At 40.3% G+C, this 23,961-nt stretch overlaps 1 protein-coding gene across 1 annotated transcript in view; it reads right to left on the bottom strand.

Moving 5' to 3' along the window:
* Positions 1 to 23,961, bottom strand: part of LOC106607182 (protocadherin-15) — a 371,077-nt gene that overhangs the window by 100,973 nt on the left and 246,143 nt on the right. Inside the window, exon 23 of the mRNA XM_045720950.1 lies at positions 18,713 to 18,825. Within this exon, the coding sequence (XP_045576906.1) occupies positions 18,713 to 18,825 (113 nt within the window). The remainder of the gene's footprint in view (positions 1 to 18,712; positions 18,826 to 23,961) is intronic.

Here is a 23,961-nt window from a genome sequence, read left to right as displayed (position 1 = left end):
TCTAGTGACAATTATCTTAAAACTGAGCAAAGGACTGAACTAACTAAAAAACAAATCATAGGCTATGGGCGTGGGTTGGTTTCAAAGAGCTTATGCATTTGGCTCAAGTTTGGAATGGGGCTATTATAAGCACGTAGACTTAGACAACATTATCCTCTTGCTTAGAACAAGTGTGATCCAATGAATGCTTTTGTAATTTGCTCAAAGTACATTGTGTCTGGATTATACTGTCAAAACAAAATTACCATATTAATAAGTTGCTTCGAGCACTGTGCGTGGAAACAAACATGTGTAATTAAGCAAGGTTTCACAATGGTTTCAGCTTGATGTAAGGGTAATACATGATTAATTAATTTTGAATAAGCTATAACACTGCTACTGCATCTGCTTAGGCGAGAGAGAAAAGGGAAGTAGAAAATTACAAAGGAGAAAATGAGTCAGGCACGAGAGAGTGAAAAGGAAGAGCCAAGAAGGTGGAGGAAACAAAATGAAAGAGTGAACTGAGAGAAACACCTGAGAAAGAGAAAGAGAGAACAGCTAATAGAGAAGCTGTAATTGCTGTGATCATCAAAATTACAAAGTGAGGAGTGGCAAGACTTGGTGTTCTGTGATTTAAAGGATACATTCCCAGCCCACAGCTTTCAACCCTCAGCTCTCAGCTCAGGGTAAATGCTGGGGGAAGATAAGCAGCAGGCCTAAGGGAAAGATGCTTATGCTGAAGGTCTGCTATAATGGGCCAGTAAAGTAAAGTAGCCTCCCTCTGTATTGTACAGTAGGGATTCACAGGATTGCCAGGGCTTAGAAAAAAGCTTACCCCTACTCTCCTGCAGTCAGACAAAATAAATATTCTTTGCAGTCCCTGGTGCCCAGTGCTAAAGACTTCCCACAGAGATGTGTTTGTGAGTTCCATCTTAAAAAAAAGCCATTCATTGTGATAAGTGAACATTTCGAACAGGTTGAAAATTGTTCTTGAAATAGGCTCTAGTTTATATTAGCCTATTAGTTGGTTTACTTGTATCTAAATGGTATATACAGCACATTCAGAAAGAATTCAGACCCCTTCACTGAAATACCACATTTACATAAATATTCAGACACTGTCATGCTCTGACCTAGGAGAGCTGTGTTTTCTCTGTTTAGCTAGGCCAGGGTGTGATAGGTGGGTGGGCAGTCTATGTTTTTGTATTTCTTTGTGTTGGGCCGAGTATGGATCCTAACCAGAGGCAGCTGTCTATCGTTGTCTCTGATTAGGAACCATACTTAGGCAGCCTGTTTTTCCTTTGGGTTTTGTGGGTAGTTGTTTTCCGTTTTGTCAGCGTACCTTACGGAACTGTTGTCAGTCGTTTTATTCTTTTGGCTCGAGTGTCTTCATTAAAAGTTTAAATATGAGCACTATACACGCTGCGCCTTGGTCTACTCATTATGACACCTGTGACAGACACTTTGCTATGAGACTCGGAATTGAGCTCAGGTCTACTGTAGCACATTGTGCCTTAGCTTGTATCATTGAAATTCTGAACACAAAATTGGTTGTTTGTAATACTATATCACCATGCTTCACCATAAGGATAGTATTGGCCAGGTGATGAGCGGTGCCTGGTTTCCTCCAGACATGACGCTTCGCATTCTGGCCAAAGTGTTCAATCTTGGTTTCATCAGACCAGAGAATCTTGTTTCTCATGGTCTGAAAGTCCTTTAGGCGCCTTTTGGCAAATTCCCAGCAGTCTGTCATGTGCCTTTTATTGAGGAGTGGCTTCCGTCTGGCCACTACCATAAAGGCCTGATTGGTGGAGTGCTGCAGAGATGGTTGTCCTTCTGGAAGGTTCTCCCATCTCCACAGAGGTACTCTGGAGCTCTGTCAGAGTGACCATCAGGTTCTTGGTCACCTCCCTGACCAAGGCCCTTTTTGGTACCATTCCCCAGATCTGTGCCGACACAATCCTGTCTCGGAGCTCTACGCACAATTCCTTCGACCTCATGGCTTGGTTTTTGCTCTGACATGGACTGTCAACTGTGGGACCTTTTATTGACAGGTGTGTGCCTTTCCAAATCATGTCCAATCAATTTAATTTACCACAGGTGGACTCCAATTAAGTTGTAGAAACATCTCAAGGACAATCAATGGAAACAGGATGCACCTGAGCTCAATATCGAGTCTAGTAGCCAAGGGTCTGAATGCTTATGTAAATAAGGTATTTATTCTGTTTTTTATTTGTAATACATTTGCAAACATTTAAAAAAAAACGGTTTTTGCTATGCCGTTATGATGTATTGTGGGTAGATTGATGAAGACCATTTTTTACTTAATCCACTTTAGAGTTAGGCTGTTACATAACAAAATGTGGAAAAGGGGAAGGGGTCTGAACAATTTCCCGAATGCACTGTATACTCCTCATTATACAGTCTGCATGCGAGGAAAACAGAGCTGCAAAATATGATATTTTACAAACTGCTCTGAACAACTCTTGTCTTCACACATTTTGGAACATCTTCTCACATTGTGCACAATATCCCAGCTGAGACACAAGCATCAGCAAACATAATTACACAATAATAACTGCTTTAAATAATAGATAGTCAACTCAGGGCCAAAATAAATGTAATTGAAGCTGGCAGATACATTATTCATCTTCGCTGAGGATGAGTATAAAAATTTTTAAAATATTTACCAAGGCCTGGTGATGGAGAATGTGACCTGAGGGGTATACTACGATGCAAGCTAGATCTACTCAGGGTTTTCTAAAGCTAGCCAGCTTCAGTTAGCTTCACATTCCAGCTCAGGCTTCATCTGTATTAGATGGTGGATATTGCTCGTCTGTCTGCTGCTAACTCTAACAGGCTTGTAACTGAGTATGCATTTCACACGTGGCTAGTCGAACTCTGAACTGTTCATTGAGACCATGCTGAAACATCAATCCATGGGCGAGTCAGTGTCACATTTACATTTTTATGTAAATGGTGTGAAATAGGCTCATAGAAGTTGCGTATTTATTTTATTACTTATCGTTAATGCCCTCTTTGGTGTGCTTTGTTATTCAGTTTATTAAATGTGTAATGTGATAGGTATTTAACATTGCTATTTTTTTACACACAAAAAAAACATTTGATTAATCAAATATTTAATCTGTCTTCTTCCTCAAATTAAGGGGATGATGACAATATTTGCGAGAGAGGGAATCTGATTTCATTAGTCCTCAACTCGCGGCTCAGACAACTCAGTTAGCCCTAAATTTAGCATGCCCTGGAGCCGGTTATTGCGAGTTGAATTAAGAGTTAACCAATGTTACCTCGCTAACTCTTCAAACCTGATTCGTAGTGTTAAAACCTGTTAGGGACAGACGTTCCGCTAGCGGAACGCCTCACCAATATCCAATGATAGAGCGTGGCACGAATTACAAACACCTCAAAAATCCAAAAACTTCAAGTGATCAAACAATTTTTCAAACATATGACTATTTTACACCATTTTAAAGACAAGACTCTCCTTTATCTAACCACATTGTCCGATTTCAAAAAGGCTTTACAACGAAAGCAAAACATTAGATTATGTCAGGAGAGTACCCAGCCAGAAATAATTACACACCCATTTTTCAAGCTAGCATATAATGTCACAAAAAACAAAACCACAGCTAAATGCAGCACTAACCTTTGATGATCTTTATCAGATGACACTCCTAGGACATTATGTTATACAATACATGCATGTTTTGTTCAATCAAGTTCCTATTTATATCAAAAACCAGCTTTTTACATTAGCATGTTTTGTTCAGAACTAGCATACCCACCGAAAACTTCCGGTGAATTTACTAAATTACTCACGATAAACGTTCACAAAAAACATAACAATTATTTTAAGAATTATAGATAAAGAACTCCTTTATGCAATCGTGGTGTCCGATTTTAAAATAGCTTTTCGGTGAAAGCACATTTTGCAATATTCTGAGTAGATAGCCCGGCCATCATGGCTAACTATTTTGACACCCACCAAGTTTGGCACTCACCAAACTCAGATTTACTATAAGAAAAATTGGATTACCTTTGCTGTTCTTCGTCAGAATGCACTCCCAGGACTTCTACTTCAACCCCCAATGTTGTTTTGGTTCCAAATAATCCATAGTTATATCCAAATAGCTGCGTTTTGTTCTTGCGTTCAAGACACTATCCGAAGGGTGACGCGCCGGCGCGTATCGTGACAAAAAATGTCAAAATATTCCATTACCGTACTTCGAAGCATGTCAAACGCTGTTTAAAATCAATTTTTATGCAATTTTTCTCGTAAAATAGCGATAATATTCCAACCGGGAGACCTTGTTTTCGTTCAAACACTGAAAATAGAAAATGGAGTCTTCACATGCACGCGCGCACCAGTGTCATTGTTCTCAGAACGACCACTTTCCAAAAGCCCTACTGTTTTTCGCCCAGGGACTGCAGAGTTATCATTCCCCATTCTGGCGCCTTCTGAGAGCCTATGGGAGCCTTAGAAAATGTCACGTTACAGCAGAGATCCTCTATTTTCGATAAAGAGGCTACAGAAGGCCAAGAAATGGTCAGACCGGGCACTTCCCATATAGAATCTTCTCAGGTTTTGGCCTGCCATATGAGTTCTGTTATACTCACAGACACCATTCAAACAGTTTTAGAAACTTTAGGGTGTTTTCTATTCAAATCAAATAATTATATGCATATTCTAGTTTCTGGGCAGGAGTAATGTTTTTTTATCCGGCCGTGAAAATACTGCCCCCTATCCTAAACAGGTTTTAAGGTGTTATGGTGTTTCTGCTCAACAAACCTATCCATCAGCTTGGCACTCTCACCAGTTATTGGCGTAAATAAGCTACTGTAAGGTGTATATGGTCATATTCAAGTGTGTGCAGTGCCAGACCTGGCCATAAGCGACATAAGCAGTCACAGTTATATGTCTGTCATATTGAGGTATCTAGCTATAAGTTAAACTTGATCAATCAAATAGTGTCCCCCTGCCAAAAAGTGTCCCTCACTGTGTCACAATGGGATTCGATGAGCTCTAGCTTCTGACCGGATTACGTAAGGAAACAAAGTGTCTGTTGCTATGCTGGTTGCTTGGCTCTATTTTACCTCGTAGCGGTTGCAAAGGAAGGAGGCCACAAGCAGTTCTAGCTCTATTTCACCTCATAAGTGCTCACTCAGTCCGCACAAAATTATTACGTCATAATTGCTCTCCAAGGACAACCTGCATTTTACATTTTAGTCATTTAGCAGACACTCTTATCCAGAGCAACTTACAGTAGTGAATGCATACATTTCATACATTTTTTTCTCCATACTGGTCCCCCGTGGGAATCAAACCCACAAGCCTGGCGTTGCAAACACCATGCTCTACAAACTGAGCCACAGGGGACCACTACCTGCTGCTTCAGAGGACTGAAAAGACTGGAAAGAGAACACACTTTCTTTACCATATATTTACCTTTATATAAGAAAATATTGTTAAATATGAAGAAATAATTTAAGCTCTTTTTAGACTGACGTTGCTAGCTACTGTACTTATTTACCTCAGCCTGCCTATTGAGCTAGCCAGCTGCAGTAGCTGGCTAGCCAGACAGTTTTATTTAGCTAACGTTAGCTAGCTACTGTAACTGTTATAGTAGCTTTCTGTTTGTATGTAACTTGCACTTCCATGGTATCCCTCAAGGAGATTTTCTTTTATCTTTCCAACCAGGTGAAGTACTATGAAGGAACCGCTGATCTTGTCAAGAGGCGCAACATTCAGAGAAATTCAGGGTAATGTTAAGCAGTTAACTTCTATTAGATAACTGGATGGATTTAGCTATGTACAACCATTTTCGATCTAGCTAACGTACGCTAACCCCATTCCGTACAAATGTGTGCAACCGCGACATTCAAACGAGGCTGTAAAGAAAACTAATGGGACTGTAGCGACTGTGTTGACATTAAAATCTAGGGTGTGAACTATGTATCTATTCAAGCGTTGATTGACATGGTAATGGCTCTATAGTATTGGAGAAAAGTTGAAAAAATTGACCCCTCCGACGCTGTGTGTTACATCGTGACACGGCGTAACATACAGCATGCATAAAGCAACTAATTCTGTCTTACAGCCTCTCTCCATCAGGTGTAGCACTTCTCTCACCGTTTAAAAACAAGAAAGGGACAGGGACAGGGTAAGAGGGGAAACCTAGTCATTTTTTGCATCATCACTGCAAGCTATCATGACTCTCAAAAGCCGCTGTTTACTTCTGAAGATCACTTTAGCATCGCCTTAAAAACTCTATTCAAATTCGACACAAACCTTCAAATAGGTATGTAATGACACATTATATAAACTCTTTATAGTGTTTTGTTTACATGTTAGAGGCGATACGGTGATAAGTTGGACAGATCGAGTGAAAAAAAAAGTTTCCCAACAAGACATCTCTCCTTCTCACTATCACGCAATAGGTTTAGCTTCCCCACCCGCCATTTTTAAAAAGACCCGACGGAGCTCAATGCCTTCTTGAATCATGTAGAGATGGGTATCATGAAGGTCTCGTCATTGATTTTGTTGGAAAGGGGAGAAATTGTGCTTTACAATGGTATTGATATTACTGTTGATCTGGAAGTATTACGTTTTTTGGGCGCTAAAATAAGGTTAATTGTACGGACCAGCTCGATGTACAAAAGTGAGTTAGTCATCTACATGTTGCTAGCTATACATATAGGTCAGTGGAGGCTGCTGATGAGAGGATGGCTCATAATAATGTCAGGAATGGAGTAAATGGAATGGTATCAAGCAAGTGGTTTCCATGTGGTTGATACCATTCCATTGACTCCATTTCAGCCATTATTATGTGCTGTCCTCCCCTCAGCAGCCTCCACTGATATAGCTATATGTCTGTTATATTGAGGTATCAAGCTATAAAATAAACCTGATCAATAAATGGATAGGTGTAAGCAATTATGGTAATTCCAAATGCCCTTAACTAGGTGTCTTTGCTAGATAGACACAGAGAGAGAAGGGGGGAGGGGGGTGTATGCTGTGTTGACCGAGATGTATACTGGCCATTTCGGAGTGAAGCGCATGATTGCCAAAATCAACCTACGCTTCTTCTGACAGGGAATTGTCAAGGAGGTGGACAGCTGGGCAATTGAAATAACCTTTTGTTTATCAATCACATTCTATTATATCTGAAGTTATTATGATTTATTAGTATTAACCTGTCTGGGCTAGGGGGCAGTATTTTCACGTCCGGATAAAAAACGTACCCGATTTAAACTGCTTACTACTCTTGCCCAGAAACGAGAATATGCATATTATTAGTAGATTTCGATAGAAAACACTCTAAAGTTTCTAAAACTGTTTGAATGGTGTCTGTGAGTATAACAGAACTCATATGGCAGGCAAAAACCTGAGAAGATTTCAAGCAGGAAGTGGCCTGTCTGACAATTTGTAGTCCTTCTGTTGCATCTCTATCAAAATTACAGCATCTGAGCTGTTACGTGACACTTTCTAAGGCTTCCATTTGCTCTCAGAAGGCGCCAGAAAGTGTAATGGAGTGTCTGCTGCAATTATATGCATATTCTAGTTTCTGGGCAGGACTAGTAACCAGATTAAATCGGGTACGTTTTTTTATCCGGCCGTGAAAATACTGCCCCCTATCCCAAACAGGTTAAAATAATTGTTATGTATTTTGTCAACGTTTATTATGAGTAATTTAGTAAATTCACCGGAAGTTTTCGGTGGGTATGCTAGTTCGGAACATCACATGCTAATGTAAAAAGCAGTTTTTTGATATAAATATGAACTTGATTGAACAAAACATGCATGTATTGTAAAAAATTATGTCCTAGGAGTGTCATCTGATGAAGATCATCAAAGGTTAGTGCTGCATTTAGCTGTGGTTTGGGTTTTTGTGACATATATGCTTGCTTTGAAAATGTCTGTGTGATTATTTTTGGCTATGTACTCTCCTGACATAATCTAATGTTTTGCTTTCGCTGAAAAGCCTTTTTGAAATCGGACAATGTGGTTGGATTAACAGAGAGCACACAATGTTTAAATTTGTGACTTTTTGCTTAAAAGTCAGTACCCTGTCTAGCCTGCCAGAAGTTTGAAGACTGTGGCGTCGGAGTTGAAGCCCATCAAAGTTGTTTCACTATGGCACATGATTGGTAAGTGTCCCGATTTAAATTTTGCCCTGATAAGTTGTTTTGTAATGGTTGCAATATTTGACCACAGCAGAGTCAGTATCCTTACAAATATGAAAATCTGCATACTGTATGACACAGATACGGTTAAGAATAAAGTTATCTTCTTTCTAACATTTTAAATATTATAGGTGGACCTCATCAGACCCTTCACGAAATCCAGGAATGGCAACAGCTGGTGTCTGACGGCGACCGATCACTTTACCAAGTGGGTGGAGGCAATACCCATTAAGGTCAGTAAATAAAGAGTACGCGCTTAACTCTAAATTCCCTTTTGTAACTCATTATAAAGGGTCCTTGGAACCAAAAATAGATTTTCGTTTTGTATGACACCCATCAAGAATGAGACTGGCGAGGCCACCTCCAAGGCAATGATGGACATCTTCAACACCCACGTTTCTCCTGAGGTCATCTTGCGTGAGCGAGGTCATGAACGCTGGAACAAGGTACGTATGTTATAAGTTATATTCTATTACCAATGGTTTGTTTAATATATTTTTTACAATTTGTTTTTGTTTTTCCATGGTACATAATCAGACATATTTCAAAATCTTACATTGTTAATTGTCAAGAGTCAGTGTGCAGCAGGTGGGACGGAGTCGGGCGCAGGACATCGAGAACGAGTAATCAAGGTCTTTACTCAACAAAACAACAAAATATTCCACGCAGGGAAACAAACTCAGCTCACAAACATACGCGACAGCTTAACACGGAACAAACATGCACAAAACCAATGGGGAAACCAGAGGGTTAAATAGTGAACAATAATTAAGAAATGGAAAACAGGTGTGTACAATGAAGACAAAACAAATGGAAAAAGAAAACATGGATCGGTGGCAACTAGAAAACCGGTGACGATGACCACCGAACGCCGCCCGAACAAGGAGAGGGACCAACTTCAGCGGAAGTCGTGACATTAATAGATATCGCTTTCCTACCCCCTACTCCCACTTTGGTGAATGGACCAACCAGACCCTCAATAGTGCCAAGGGCAAGTCCCTTGATTGGTACCAAGAAGGGTGGGAGAACCACCTGAAGGTAATTATCTTTGCCATAGCAGCTGTTGACTGAGGTTTGATTTTATTAGGATCTCTTTTAGTCCTCATTTGGACTAATCTTCCAAGAGTCCTTAAACATTAAAATACAATTTATACTCTAAATACTCTAACAGTCTAAAAAGATAGATTGATTCTTCATCTACCATAGTACAGCATTTCCAGCATTTCTTTATTGCTCTAAATCTAAATGTTATTTTGCCTATTTCTCTTTTCTGTCTGGATAACACATAGATGTGGTGGACAATCTATTCCTAGTATTTACTGAATGTCTGTCTCTTACCAACTGAATACTGTTGTGAATAGAGTTTGGCCGTTTTAAATGGTGTAAATTATGAAATAAAATAAGATTTTTTTTTCAATTATCTTGTTGATTGATGACCAATCAAGAACATTGAGCATGACTACAACAGAAGAACCATATCTCCACCTTAAAACAGACCTTGCTGCTTTGTTCTGTGCAATCTGCAGCCTCCTAATTTGACTTGCTGATGCATTTCCCTAGACCACAGAACAGTAGTTCACCTGACTCCCAATTAATGCTTGGGTTATTTGCTTAAGAATCTTTCCCGGTAAATATTTAGCTATCCTTCTGATCATGCATGCAGTTGTAATACTTTTTTTTACAAAGATGAGTTACTTGAAAAGGCCATGATAAGCAATTGTCTAGCTGCAATCCCAGTAGTTTGGTTTCTGCCACTTCCTCAATTTGTACTCCCCCCATACTAAATTGTATCCCATCCTGTGCTGGCATTTTCCTGGTGGAACAGACCAACATAACTTTGGTTTTCTTGGTGTTTAAAACAATTTGCTTCCGGCAAACCCACTCACTGATATTTTCCAAATCTACTTGTAGAGCTTGCTGTACCTGTTGAACCGATTGTCTTGCTGTATAAATGGTATTGTCATATGCAGGTCGTTGGTACATATTAAGTAAAGAAGTGTCCCAAGGCAGCTGCCCTACGGTATTCCACAGTTTAAAAAATGAAGGGAAGAAAATTGATCACTGAAATAATGTAGGTGGACTGTTTCATGTCAGTTAGATATAACAGTACCCAATTCAGTGTTACCTCCTTAAAACCATAATGCAATAATTTTGTCAAAATTATTTAATGATCCATTAAATCAACTGCTGCACTAAAATCTAAAAATAGTACACCCACAAACCTCCCATTATCCATAGCTTTGAGCTACTGGTCAGTCATATACAGTTGAAGTCGGAAGTTTACATACAGTGCACTTAGGTTGGAGTCATTAAAACTCATTTTTCAACCACTCCACAAATGTATTGTTAACAAACTATAGTTTTGGCAAGTTGGTTAAGGACATCTACTTTGTGCATGACACAAGTAATTTTTTAACAATTGTTTACAGACAGATTATTTCACTTATAATTCACCGTATCACATTTCCAGTGAGTCAGAAGTGTACATACATTAAGTTGACTGTGCCTTTAAACAGCTTGGAAAATTCCAGAAAATGATATCATGGCTTTAGAAGCTTCCGATAGGCTAATTGACATAATTTGAGTCAACTGGAGGTGTACCTGTGGATGTATTTCAAGGCCTACCTTCAAACTCCGTGCCTCTTTGCTTGACATCATGGGAAAATCAAAAGAAATCAGCCAAGACCTCAGAAAAAATTTGTAGACCTCCACAAGTCTGGTTCATCCTTGGGAGCAATTTCTAAATGCCTGAAGGTACCACTTTCATCTGTATAAACAATAATACTCAAGTATAAACACCATGGGACTACGCAACCATCAGGAAGGAGACGCGTTCTGTCTCCTAGAGATGAATGTACTTTGGTGCGAAAAGTGCAAATCAATCCCAGAACAACAGCAAAGGACCTTGTGAAGATGCTGGAGGAAACAGGTACGAAAGTATCTATATCAACAGTAAAACGTGTCCTATATCGACATAACCTGAAAGGCCGCTCAGCAAGGAAGAAGCCACTGCTCTAAAACTGCCATAAAAAAGCCACACTACTGTTTGCAACTGCACATGGGGACAAAGATTGTACTTTTTGGAGAAATGTCCTCTGGTCTGATGAAACAAAAATAGAACTGTTTGGCCATAATGACCATTATTATGTTTGGAGGAAAAAGGGGGAGGATTGCAAGCTGAAGACACCATCCCAAACTTGAAGCACGAGGGTGGCAGCATCATGTTGTGGGGGTGCTTTGCTGACTCAGACCTGACTCAGTTACACCAGCTCTGTCAGGAGGAATGGGACAAAATTCACCCAACTTATTGTGGGAAGCTTGTGGAAAGCTACCTGACACGTTTGACCCAAGTTAAACAATTTAAAGGCAATGCTACCAAATACTAATTGAGTGTATGTAAACTTCTGACCCACTGGGAATGTGATGAAAGAAATAAAAGCTGAAATAAATAATTCTCTCTACTATTACTCTGACATTTCACATTCTTCAAATAAAGTGGTGATCCTAATTGACTTAAGGCAGGGCATTTTTACTAGGATTAAATGTCAGGAATTGTGAAAAACTGAGTTTAAATGCATTTGGCTAAGGTGTATGTAAACTTCTGACTTCAACTGTATACAATGCAATTGTATATAAAAGTATTGCATATACTGTAGTCTTTCAAATTTGTGATTTACTTAGTGTTGTTGTTTGACTATTGACATTTTCGTATAACATACTTTCAGATCACTGAAACCCCACCTGATGTGGTGGAAGTTGTTGAGCCAGATCAGAACGCCTTCAAAGACTACCTTCATTCACAGACTGAGAAGGATGTGGATGTCACGCTCTGACCTAGGAGAGCTGTGTTTTCTCTGTTTAGCTAGGCCAGGGTGTGATAGGTGGGTGGGCATTCTATGTTTTGTTTTCTATGTTTTGGCCGGGTATGATTTCCAATCAGAGGCAGGTGTCTATCGTTGTCTCTGATTGGAAGCCATACTTAGGCAGCCTGTTTTTCCTTTGTGTTTGTGGGTAGTTATTTTCCGTTTAGTTGTAAAGTACCTGACAGAACTGTCTGCTGTCATTTTTTGGTTTAATTTGTAAGTGTTCATTCTTCTTTCATTAAAACTACAAGATGAACATATTCCAAGCTGCACCTTGGTCTACTCATTATGACGCCTGTGACAGTGGATGTTTTTGACCAGGTAAAAATTATTGTAAATTAATTTACTGGCCCTCCAACGGATATGTAAGAAATGTATTTGTGATATGAAATATAATTGGATTTATTCCTGTTATCAATCAAGGTGAGACTGAACATTGACAAGGCGCAGAAGAAATAGAAGGAGAGCTACCAGAGCAGAATCAAGAAGGGGACCAAGTGCTACGACATCCAGGTGAATTACTTGGTTTGGAAGGACGAAAGGAAGGCGAGACCTGGGAAACCTCGCTGCTCTTTCGCTCCTAGCTGGGGTCACCATCTGTTAAGGTGAATATAAAAAATCTCAGATAATAACTATTTGCTTTTGCACACAAAATAACCTGAGGCTAGTTGTAGTATCCCTAACACTGATATTTTTGTCTTTGTCTTCCTAGGGTTATCTTGGTGGCCAAGAATCTTCTCCAGTTGGAGCAGTTGGACGGTTGACCACTGAAAGCACTGGCACCCTAAACTTCTGTGAAGCCCAATAGACAAAGTATGTTAAGCTTTGGTTGACATTTGAGAAAACAAGAAATGGTAGTTATGCTGAGCTTTAAAAAATGTACCTCTTCAATTTACGTCCCCAAAGCGGGATCAAAATCCAGCGAAAAATCATATCGCCAATTAGCATTAAAAAATTAGCATAATTTTTTACAAAATTAAAAAATATTTTTTTTTTTTTTTTATAGATACACCTCTCCTGAATCGACCCACGTCGTCCGATTTCAAAAAGGTTTTACAGGAAAAGCAAATCATTAGATTATATTAGATGAGTCCATCGTAAAAAGCAGCTTCATAGCCATTTTCCGACCAACCACTTCCATCACATATTATCAATAAACAGCTAAATGTAGCACTAACCTTTTACAAACTTCATCAGATGGCACCCCTAGGACATCATGTTATACAATGCATGCATTCTTTTGTTCAATAAAGGTCATATTTATATATAAAAACAGCATTTTACATCTCTGTCTGACGTTGACTACCTAATTTCCCCTCAAAAGCGTCCCGGTAAACAATGCTACGTTTCAATAAATTGCTATACTATAACGATTTTTTAAATGTATATTGTCAATCTAACATTTATAGATGAATATCTCTTGAGAACACCCGTCATACCAGATTTTAAATTAACTTTACTGGGTAATCACACTTTGCGATAAAAGGAGATGCGATACTCAGAAAATCAGCTAATATACAGTGCTCGGCGCCATCTTGGATGCAACAGTATGAACCATCTCATCTTCAATAATATTGTCAATAATCGCCTACCTTTAGTTGTCTTCATCAGAAAGCATCCCAGGTCCACAACAGATGTATTTTCGGTCAAAAAGTCCATACTTCACGTTCCATTAGCCTGATGTTGGTAGCGCGTCCTATGGCTCTCTCCAAACGCAGCTCTGCACTTCATACTGAAAGCAATCCTCGCGCATGTAGGTTCGTTCAAACATGTCAAACGTTGTATAAAATAAATGTTCAGGGCCACTAACACCAAGAGAGCCAATAAGATTCGAGGGGGATGATTTCATTGCCTTTAAAACCGTTTCCAAAGGTGGGGGCAGACATGGCCGCCGGCGTCATAATGGTGATGGCCCATCCCCTGTGACCAATTTCAAACTCCTGTCATTCACTGAGTTTTGACTCTATAAGGCTCAAACCACTGTGAAAGGACTGGCGACATCTAGTGGAAGCAATAGGAAGTGCCAAAATATTCCTAAACCCCTGTGTTTTTCAATGGGATAGGTTAGAACTCAATACAACACATCAGGTATCCACTTCCTGTCAGAAAATGTCTCAGGGTTTTGCCTGCCAAATGAGTTCTGTTATACTCACAGACACCATTCAAACAGTTTTAGAAACTTTAGAGTGTTTTCTATCCATATATAATAAGTATATGCATGCCCTATCTTCTGAGTTTGATTAGTAGGCCGTTGAAAATGGGAACGATTTTTTTTCAAAATGCGCTGTGGCGCCCCCTATCCTAGGGTATCCTCAAGAGGTTATGCTGAGCTTTAAAAAATGTACCTCTTCAATTTACGTCCCCAAATGACTTTAGGACCATCAACTGTCCGAGCCCCCCAGGAGGTATCCCATCCACCAGAACCAGTGAGTTCGGATCAGTCTGATTCTCTGTGCTCTGAGTCGGAGGGGGACCAGCTTGAGGTAGGCTATACCTTCCAAAAGCGTTGAAAAGTACATATCTCCCATTTATAACACTAATCCATAATTTTCTCACAATAAAGTGTAACCTGTGTGTTTTCTTGTTTACGTCTCTCTGTCTCCTACCTTGTTCCCTTTAACTCTGTTCCTGTTCTGCCCAACACCCAGACGTGGATCCACCTGATGTCTTCCATTACCAACCACCCTCCAACTTTTCATTACATCATCTACAGCTACTGTTATTGTCATGTTATTATCTGCTGAGAAAGTGTTCTTGCTCTATCATACTGTGCACATAATATGTGAGATACACAGATTAAGTAAAAACGCTAGCACTGCAAAAACTCAGATCAAAGAGAGGCAACAGTGCCTGGACTTTGCAGTCTCCCTCTTCAAGTCACCCATCTGAGACTGGCTGCAGGTGACAGGTGACAGGCAGAACCTCCCACCCACACAGCAACCGCCTCCTCAATATTCCACACACCAGAACTCAGTATTTTAGTCTATTATTGCCATATGAGTGTATAACAAATATGTGAAAAGAAATTAAGGACACAACTGTACCTAAAAATATCAATGTTTATGTATTTAAATGTTAAATATTGCCAGGTTGGTTTCACAGCTGTTTCACATGTTAATTATTGTAAGTTGTAAGGTATCCTTTGAAGGTATTTATTTGTTCCACATTATTCATTGTTGTATCCTAGGACCTAAAATAGATACATATATATTCAACCACAAGGGTGTACTAATGAACTATGCGAGATAGAAAGAAATGAATAATGATAGAGCACTACTGAAATTATATTATTTCAGTGTAGATAAGGGAAGGACAGGTTCAAATCTAAACATGACAGCCAGTGTAAGAATCAAATGGATTTGCATATGAATGGATTGGAAATTAGCTGACTTCGTGATCTGTAAAGTAAGTAACTTTAATGTGTCAAGCAGATTACATTTTTTTTTTTTTTTGGCCATTTCTGAAACCTAGCAACGTTTAAGACATGGATATTATGTTGTAATGTTAACCTGTTAGGGCTAGGGGGCAGTATTGACACGGCTGGATAAAAAACATACCCGATTTAATCTGGTTACCACTCCTACCCAGTAACTAGAATATGCATATACTTATTACATATGGATAGAAAACACCCTAAAGTTTCTAAAACTGTTTGAATGGTGTCTGTGAGTATAACAGAACTCAAATGGCAGGTCAAAACCTGAGAGATTCCTTTACAGGAAGTGGCCTGTCTGACCATTTCTTGAACTTCTTTTCCATCTCTATCTTTTACTAAGGATCTCTGCTCTAACGTGACACTTCCTACGTCGTCCATAGGCGCTCAGAGCCCGGGAAAAAACAGAATGTCATCATCCCAGCCCCAGGCTGAAACACATTATCGCCTTTCTCAAGTGGCCGATCAAGGGACTCTGGGCTTAGGCGCATGACCCGACCGCCACCGCCTTTGTGATTTTTTCCTCTGTTTGCCGAAAAGGAGATTCCCTGTCGGAATATTATCGCTTTTCTATGAGAAAAATGGCGTAAAAATTGATTTTAAACAGCGGTTGACATGCTTCGAAGTACGGTAATGGAATATTTAGAATTTTTTTGTCACGAATTGCGCCATGCGCACGACCCTTCTTTACCATTTCGGATAGTGTCTGGAACACACGAACAAAACGCCGCTATTCGGATATAAAGATGGATTATTTTGGACCAAACCAACATTTGTTGACATAATCTAATGTTTTGCTTTCGTTGTAAAGCCTTTTTGAAATTGGACAGTGTGGTTAGATAAAGGAGAGTCTTATCTTTAAAATGCTGTGAAATAGTCATATGTTTGAAAAATTGAAGTTTTTGTATTTTAGAGGAGTTTGTATTTTGCGCCACGCCCATCATTGGATATTGGAGCAGGTGTTCCGCTAGCGGAACGTCTAGATGTAAGAGGTTAACCTCTCTGGGCTAGGCGGGACGAATTCTTCCCACCTACGCAACAGCCAGTCTAATCCAGTAGCGCGATTTTCAAATACCTTAAAAATCCTATTACTTCAATTTCTCAAACATATGACTATTTTACAGCTATTTAAAGACAAGACTCTCATTAATCTAACCACACTGTCCGATTTCAAAAAGGCTTTACAACGAAAGCAAAACATTAGATTATGTCAGCAGAGTACCAAGCCAGAAATAATCAGACACCCATTTTTCATGCTAGCATATAATGTCACAAAAACCCAGAAGACAGCTAAATGCAGCACTAACCTTTGATGATCTTCATCAGATGACAACCCTAGGACATTATGTTATACAATACATGCATGTTTTGTTCAATCAAGTTCATATTTATATCAAAAACCAGCTTTTTACATTAGCAAGTTTAGCACTCACCAATATCAGATTTACTATTACAAAAGCTTGATTACCTTTTGTTGTCTTCGTCAGAATGCACTCCCAGGACTGCTACTTCAATAACAAATGTTGGTTTGGTCCAAAATAATCCATCGTTATATCCGAATAGCGGCGTTTTGTTTGTGCGTCCCAGACACTATCCGAAATGGTAAATCAGGGTTGTGCGCATGGCGCAATTCGTGACCAAAAAAAATCGAAATATTCCATTACCGTATTCCATTTTTATGCAATTTTTCTCAGAAAAAAGCGATAATATTCAGACCGGGAATGTCCATTTAGCTAAACAGAGGAAAGAAAACAAAGCTTTCGTTCGACGCGGGCATGAGCCTGAGTCTCACAGTACTGTAACCAGCCACTACCCAAACGCGCTACTTTGTTTCAGCCAGAGCCTGCAAAGCCACGATTCAGCGTTTTGCCGCCTTCTGAGAGCCTATGGCAGCCGTAGGAAGTGTCACGGGACAGCTAAGATCCTCACTCTTCAATAAACAGAGACAAGAAGAACGACACCTTGTCAGACAGGCCACTTCCTGCATGAAATCTTCTCAGGTTTTTGCCTGCCATATGAGTTCTGTTATACTCACAGACACCATTCAAACAGTTTTAGAAACTTTAGGGTGTTTTCTATCCAAAGCCAATAATTATATGCATATTCTAGTTACTGGGCAGGAGTAGTAACCAGATTAAATCGGGTACGTTTTCTATCCAGCCGTGTCAATACTGCCCCCTACCCTCAACAGGTTAACTTACTGTTGAGAAATAGAATAGTAGAATAGAATGTTGCAATTTGAAATTTGTTAGCGCATCAGCAGTATTTCTCATGTAATGTCAGTCACTAACACTGATTAAATTAGCCCATGTCTGCAAAAAAACAACAACATTGGTAGGTTATCTAAACCTTGTAGTAATCATGGCCAAATTACTGACCAGGTACGCAGGACCAGGCACACAGGGCATGTGCCCAGGTGCCCTGACCACGTCTTCTGCATGTTTCTCTGTTACTCAATAAGAAAAACGAGATTTCATTCTTGCGGGTGTGGTTCGATGAGGTAGTTACTAATATTTGTCCCCCAAGAGACACCATATAAACAAAATATTACTTCCTTAAAATAGTCCGAATGAATCTAAGATAACTCAAGAAATCTATAATACATGTTTACATTTTTGCTGAGGTGTTTGGTGCAGTATTTCTCAAGTAAAAACATATGCGACTTGTCTTATGTTAACAAAGTTAGATCCGCTGCATTGATGGGCAGGTCTGTCTCACTGTCTTGTGTGTTCTGTGGTAGGATTGCATGAAGCGCAATCACCCCATCTTTGTATTCTGTGTTAGTTGGCAAGTCAGCATTGTCGAAATCAAAACCCAACCCTCAAGTAAGTCATGACGAACTCACTTACAAAACTCTGTTTTGGACGATACTGACAAAATCATTCTATTTACACTTTGTTGTGAAATTTGACAATAGAATGTTTCTGACTAATATCGACACCACATACGAGGTTTTCTATCAGAGAAGTTGTTTATTGGCTTCTGTTGCGCTTCAAAACTGCAACATTTTCTGTCCGCCCCATGGCACAATGTGTAGAATTGCATGAAATGTGTTTTTTAACTGCAACATTTTATCTACGTCCCATAGTAAAATGCGTACAATTGGAGGATATTCACTTTAAAACCTTTTTTTATTTCCGCCACCAAGAGGGGGACCACTAAAATGTTTTAGTGTTCGTGTGTGTGGGTGTGCGTGCATGTGTGCATGCATGCGTGTGTTTGTTTGTGTTACCTGTACTCCACCTCTGTGAAGATGGGGATCCTGGAGGGCTGGAGGACAGTGATCTCCACCTGGGTCCGGTTCTCCTTCACTAGCTCTCCATCGTCAAAGGCTATCACCACCAACTGAGGACTCACACACATAAGCACATGCATTACTAATTCGCCATTTATTCTGCACATATGTAGGGCATGAAAACTAATAACAGGAGAGGTTGGAAAGGGGACAAAAAGGTCTGGGGACCAAGTTTCAACCCACCCAGAGAGCGTGTATGAATCTATCGATCCAACATTCTTGCGAGAGAGAGAGAGATTTATCAGAACCTAATATCACTCAGCACCTGCTCCTCCCGCTTACTTCCAAGGTTACGCTGAGCTAAGGTTACCTCCATATACAATCAGATGACCTTCTGTGGGAGTGTGTGTATGAATTGTATAATTTCAGGAACTTAATATGCAGGTACATCTTGGTTTAGTCACAAGTGGAGTCTGTATAATGGCCTGAAGAATAAAAAGATGATGAACACTAGTGACCATATCCCCCGCGCATCCCGCAAAGGCGGAGGTGTTGCTAACATTTACGATAGCAAATTTCAATTTACAAAAAAAAAAAATAATGACGTTTTCGTCTTTTGAGCTTCTAGTCATGAAATCTATGCAGCCTACTCACTCACTTTTTATAGCTACTGTTTACAGGCCTCCTGGGCCATATGCAGTGTTCCTCACTGAGTTCCCTGAATTCCTATCGGATCTTGTAGTCATAGGAGATAATATTCTAATTTTTGGTGACTTTAACATTCACATGGAAAAGTCCATAGACCCACTCCAAAAGGCTTTCGGAGCCATCATCGACTCAGTGGGTTTTGTCCAACATGTCTCTGGACCTACTCACTGCCACAGTCATACTCTGGACCTAGTTTTGTCCCATGGAATAAGTGTTGTGGATCTAAATGTTTTTCCTCATAATCCTGGACTATCGGACCACCATTTTATTACGTTTGCAATTGCAACAAATAATCTGCTCAGACCCCAACCAAGGAGCATTAAAAGTCGTGCTATAAATTCTCAGACAACCCAAAGATTCCTTGATGCCCTTCCAGACTGCCTCTGCCTACCCAAGGACGTCAGAGGACAAAAATCAGTTAACCACCTAACCGAGGAACTCAATTTAACCTTGCGCAATACCCTAGATGCAGTTGCACCCCTAAAAACTAAAAACATCTGTCATAAGAAACTAGCTCCCTGGTATACAGAAAATACACGAGCTCTGAAGCAAGCTTCCAGAAAATTGGAACGGAAATGGCGCCACACCAAACTGGAAGTCTTCCGACTAGCTTGGAAAGACAGTACCGTGCAGTATTGAAGAGCCCTCACTGCTGCTCGATCATCCTATTTTTCCAACTTAATTGAGGAAAATAAGAACAATCCGAAATTTCTTTTTGATACTGTCGCAAAGCTAACTAAAAAGCAGCCTTCGCAAATGGAGGATGGCTTTCACTTCAGCAGTAATACATTTATGAAGTTCTTTGAGGAAAAGATCATGATCATTAGAAAGCAAATTACAGACTCCTCTTTAAATCTGGGTATTCCTCCAAAGCTTCATTGTCCTGAGTCTACACAACTCTGCCAGGACCTAGGATCAAGGGAGATACTAAAGTGTTTTAGTACTATATCTCTTGACGCAATGATGAAAATAATCATGGCCTCCAAACCTTCAAGCTGCATACTGGACCCTATTCCAACTAAACTACTGAAAGAGCTGCTTCCTGTGCTTGGCCCTCCTATGTTGAACATAATAAACGGCTCTCTATCCACCGGATGTGTACCAAGCTCACTAAAAGTGCCAGTAATAAAGCCTCTCTTGAAAAAGCCGAATCTTGATCCAGAAATTATAAAAAACTATCGGCCTATATCGAATCTTCCATTCCTCTCAAAAATTTTTGAAAAAGCTGTTGCACAGCAACTCACTGCCTTCCTGAAGACAAACAATGTATACGAAACGCTTCAGTCTGGTTTTAGACCCCATCATAGCACTGAGACTGCACTTGTGAAGGTGGTAAATGACCTTTTAATGACGTCAGACCGAGGCTCTGCATCTGTCCTCGTGCTCCTAGATCTTAGTGCCGCTTTTGATACCATCGATCACCACATTCTTTTGGAGAGATTGGAAACCCAAATTGGTCTACATGGACAAGTTCTGGCCTGGTTTAGATCTTATCTGTCGGAAAGATATCAGTTTGTCTCTGTGAATGGTTTGTCCTCTGACAAATCAATTGTAAATTTCGGTGTTCCTCAAGGTTCCGTTTTAGGACCACTATTGTTTTCACTATATATTTTACCTCTTGGGGATGTCATTCGAAAACATAATGTTAAATTTCACTGCTATGCGGACGACACACAGCTGTATATTTCAATGAAACATGGTGAAGCCCCAAAATTTCCCTCGCTAGAAGCCTGTGTTTCAGACATAAAGAAGTGGATGGCTGCAAACTTTCTACTTTTAAACTCGGACAAAACAGAGATGCTTGTTCTAGGTCCCAAGAAACAAAGAGATCTTCTGTTGAATCTGACAATTAATCTGGATGGTTGTACAGTCGTCTCAAATAAAACTGTGAAGGACCTCGGCGTTACTCTGGACCCTGATCTCTCTTTTGAAGAACATATCAAGACTGTTTCAGGGACAGCTTTTTTCCATCTACGTAACATTGCAAAAATCAGAAATTTTCTGTCCAAAAATGACGCAGAAAAATTAATCCATGCTTTTGTTACTTCTAGGCTGGACTACTGCAATGCTCTACTTTCCGGCTACCCGGATAAAGCACTAAATAAACTTCAGTTAGTGCTAAATACGGCTGCTAGAATCCTGACTAGAACCAAAAAATGTGATCATATTACTCCAGTGCTAGCCTCCCTACACTGGCTTCCTGTTAAGGCAAGGGCTGATTTCAAGGTTTTACTGCTAACCTACAAAGCATTACATGGGCTTGCTCCTACCTATCTTTCCGATTTGGTCCTGCCGTACATACCTACACGTACGCTACGGTCACAAGACGCAGGCCTCCTAATTGTCCCTAGAATTTCTAAGCAAACGGCTGGAGGTAGGGCTTTCTCCTATAGAGCTCCATTTTTATGGAATGGTCTGCCTACCAATGTGAGAGACGCAGACTCAGTCTCAACCTTTAAGTCTTTACTGAAGACTTATCTCTTCAGTAGGTCCTATGATTAAGTATAGTCTGGCCCAGGAGTGTGAAGGTGAACGGAAAGGCTGGAGCAACGAACCGCCCTTGCTGTCTCTGCCTTGCCGGTTCCCCTCTTTCCACTGGGATTCTCTGCCTCTAACCCTTTTACAGGGGCTGAGTCACTGGCCTACTGGTGGTCTTCCATGCCGTCCATGGGAGGGGTGTGTCACTTGAGTGGGTTGAGTCACTGACGTGGTCTTCCTGTCTGGGTTGGCGCCCCCCCTTGGGTTGTGCCATGGCGGAGATCGTTGTGGGCTATACTCGGCCTTGTCTTAGGACGGTAAGTTGGTGGTTGGAGACATCCCTCTAATGGTGTGGGGGCTGTGCTTTGGCAAAGTGGGTGGGGTTATATCCTGCCTGTTTGGCCCTGTCCGGGGGTATCATCGGATGGGGCCACAGTGTCTTCTGATCCCTCCTGTCTCAGCCTCCAGTATTTATGCTGCAGTAGTTTATGTGTCGGGGGCTAGGGTCAGTCTGTTACATCTGGAGTATTTCTCTTGTCTTATCCGGTGTCCTGTGTGTATTTAAATATGCTCTCTCTAATTCTCTCTTTCTCTCTTTCTGTCTTTCTCTCGGAGGACCTGAGCCCTAGGACCATGCCTCAGGACTACCTGGTATGATGACTCCTTGCTGTCCCCAGTCCACCTGGCCGTGCTGCTGCTCCAGTTTCAACGGTTCTGCCTGCGGCTATGGAACCCTGACCTGTTCACCGGACGTGCTTGTTGCACCCTCGACAACTACTATGATTATTATTATTTGACCATGCTGGTCATTTATGAACATTTTAACATTTTAACATCTTGACCATGTTCTGTTATAATATCCACCCTGCACAGCCAGAAGAGGACTGGCCACCCCTCATAGCCTGGTTCCTCTCTAGGTTTCTTCCTAGGTTTTTGGCCTTTCTAGGGAGTTTTTCCTAGGGAGTTTTTCCTAGCCACCGTGCTTCTTTCACATGCTTTGCTTGCTGTTTGGGGTTTTAGGCTGGGTTTCTGTACAGCACTTTGAGAATATCAGCTGATGTATGAAGGGCTATATAAAAATAAATTTGATTTGATTTGATGAAGGCATTGCCAGGGGGCGAATAACCAAATTACTTTCGACCTGTGGCCCTAATGCCCCTTCTGGCCAAATGCATGGGAAGGGTTGTCAGTAAGCACCTTACCCTGTCCATAGCAGATCAACTGGACCCGTTACAGTTTGCCTATAAGGCACAGAGGGGGACTGAGGATGCTACCCTGACCTTGGTGAACATGGTGGCTAGTCACCTCCAACATGCAAAATCCTATGCACACATTTTATTTATTGATTTTAGTTCAGAATTCAATACAATGCAAATACACACTGCTGAAACAAGTACTGAGAGAGGATTCCATCTGGCCGGTGCTTCAGAATGCCCATGGCCAAGAAGAATGTGTTCAAACAGTCATTCGTTCCTTCTGCTGTTGGACTACTAAATGCAACGTAAGTTGTATCAGTATGTACTTATCTATCCAGTGCAGTTGGGACAGTGGTCAGTTGTGAGTGAATGTATCAATGTCCTCTATGTTTTTAGTGCATACAATATGATGGACTGACTGGTTTAAATGTGTATGATGTGAGAATGTATGTGTATGTGATCCCTTTATTGTAAGGTGATACCAAAGAAAACTGTCCATCCTGGATGGACAATCACGTTTTATTCTATTATACTTTAGTCTATTCTATTCTAATTATGAAATTATGAAAAATATTAATAACATTCCACCCAAGACCACAAAGAAGAAGGTTTTGGTTATTGACTGCAGGAAAGGCCTACTGACCCAAATAGCAACATAACAGTAATACAAATACAGTCTATATGTACAGTATACAGTATTCACCGGATTCATTTACAGAATATATCCTAGGAATGATATGTACAGCAGTAGACAAAGGTTTGGACACAACTACTCATTCAAGGGTTTTTCTTCATTTTTACTATTTCTTTACATTGTAGAATAATAGTGAAGACATCAAAACTATAAAATAACAGATATGGAAT

Source organism: Salmo salar, chromosome ssa01 (genome assembly GCF_905237065.1).
Source record: "Salmo salar chromosome ssa01, Ssal_v3.1, whole genome shotgun sequence".
NCBI lineage: Eukaryota > Metazoa > Chordata > Actinopteri > Salmoniformes > Salmonidae > Salmo > Salmo salar.
Note: the sequence above shows the minus strand (reverse complement) of the source record. Positions and strands in the feature narration are given on the sequence as shown.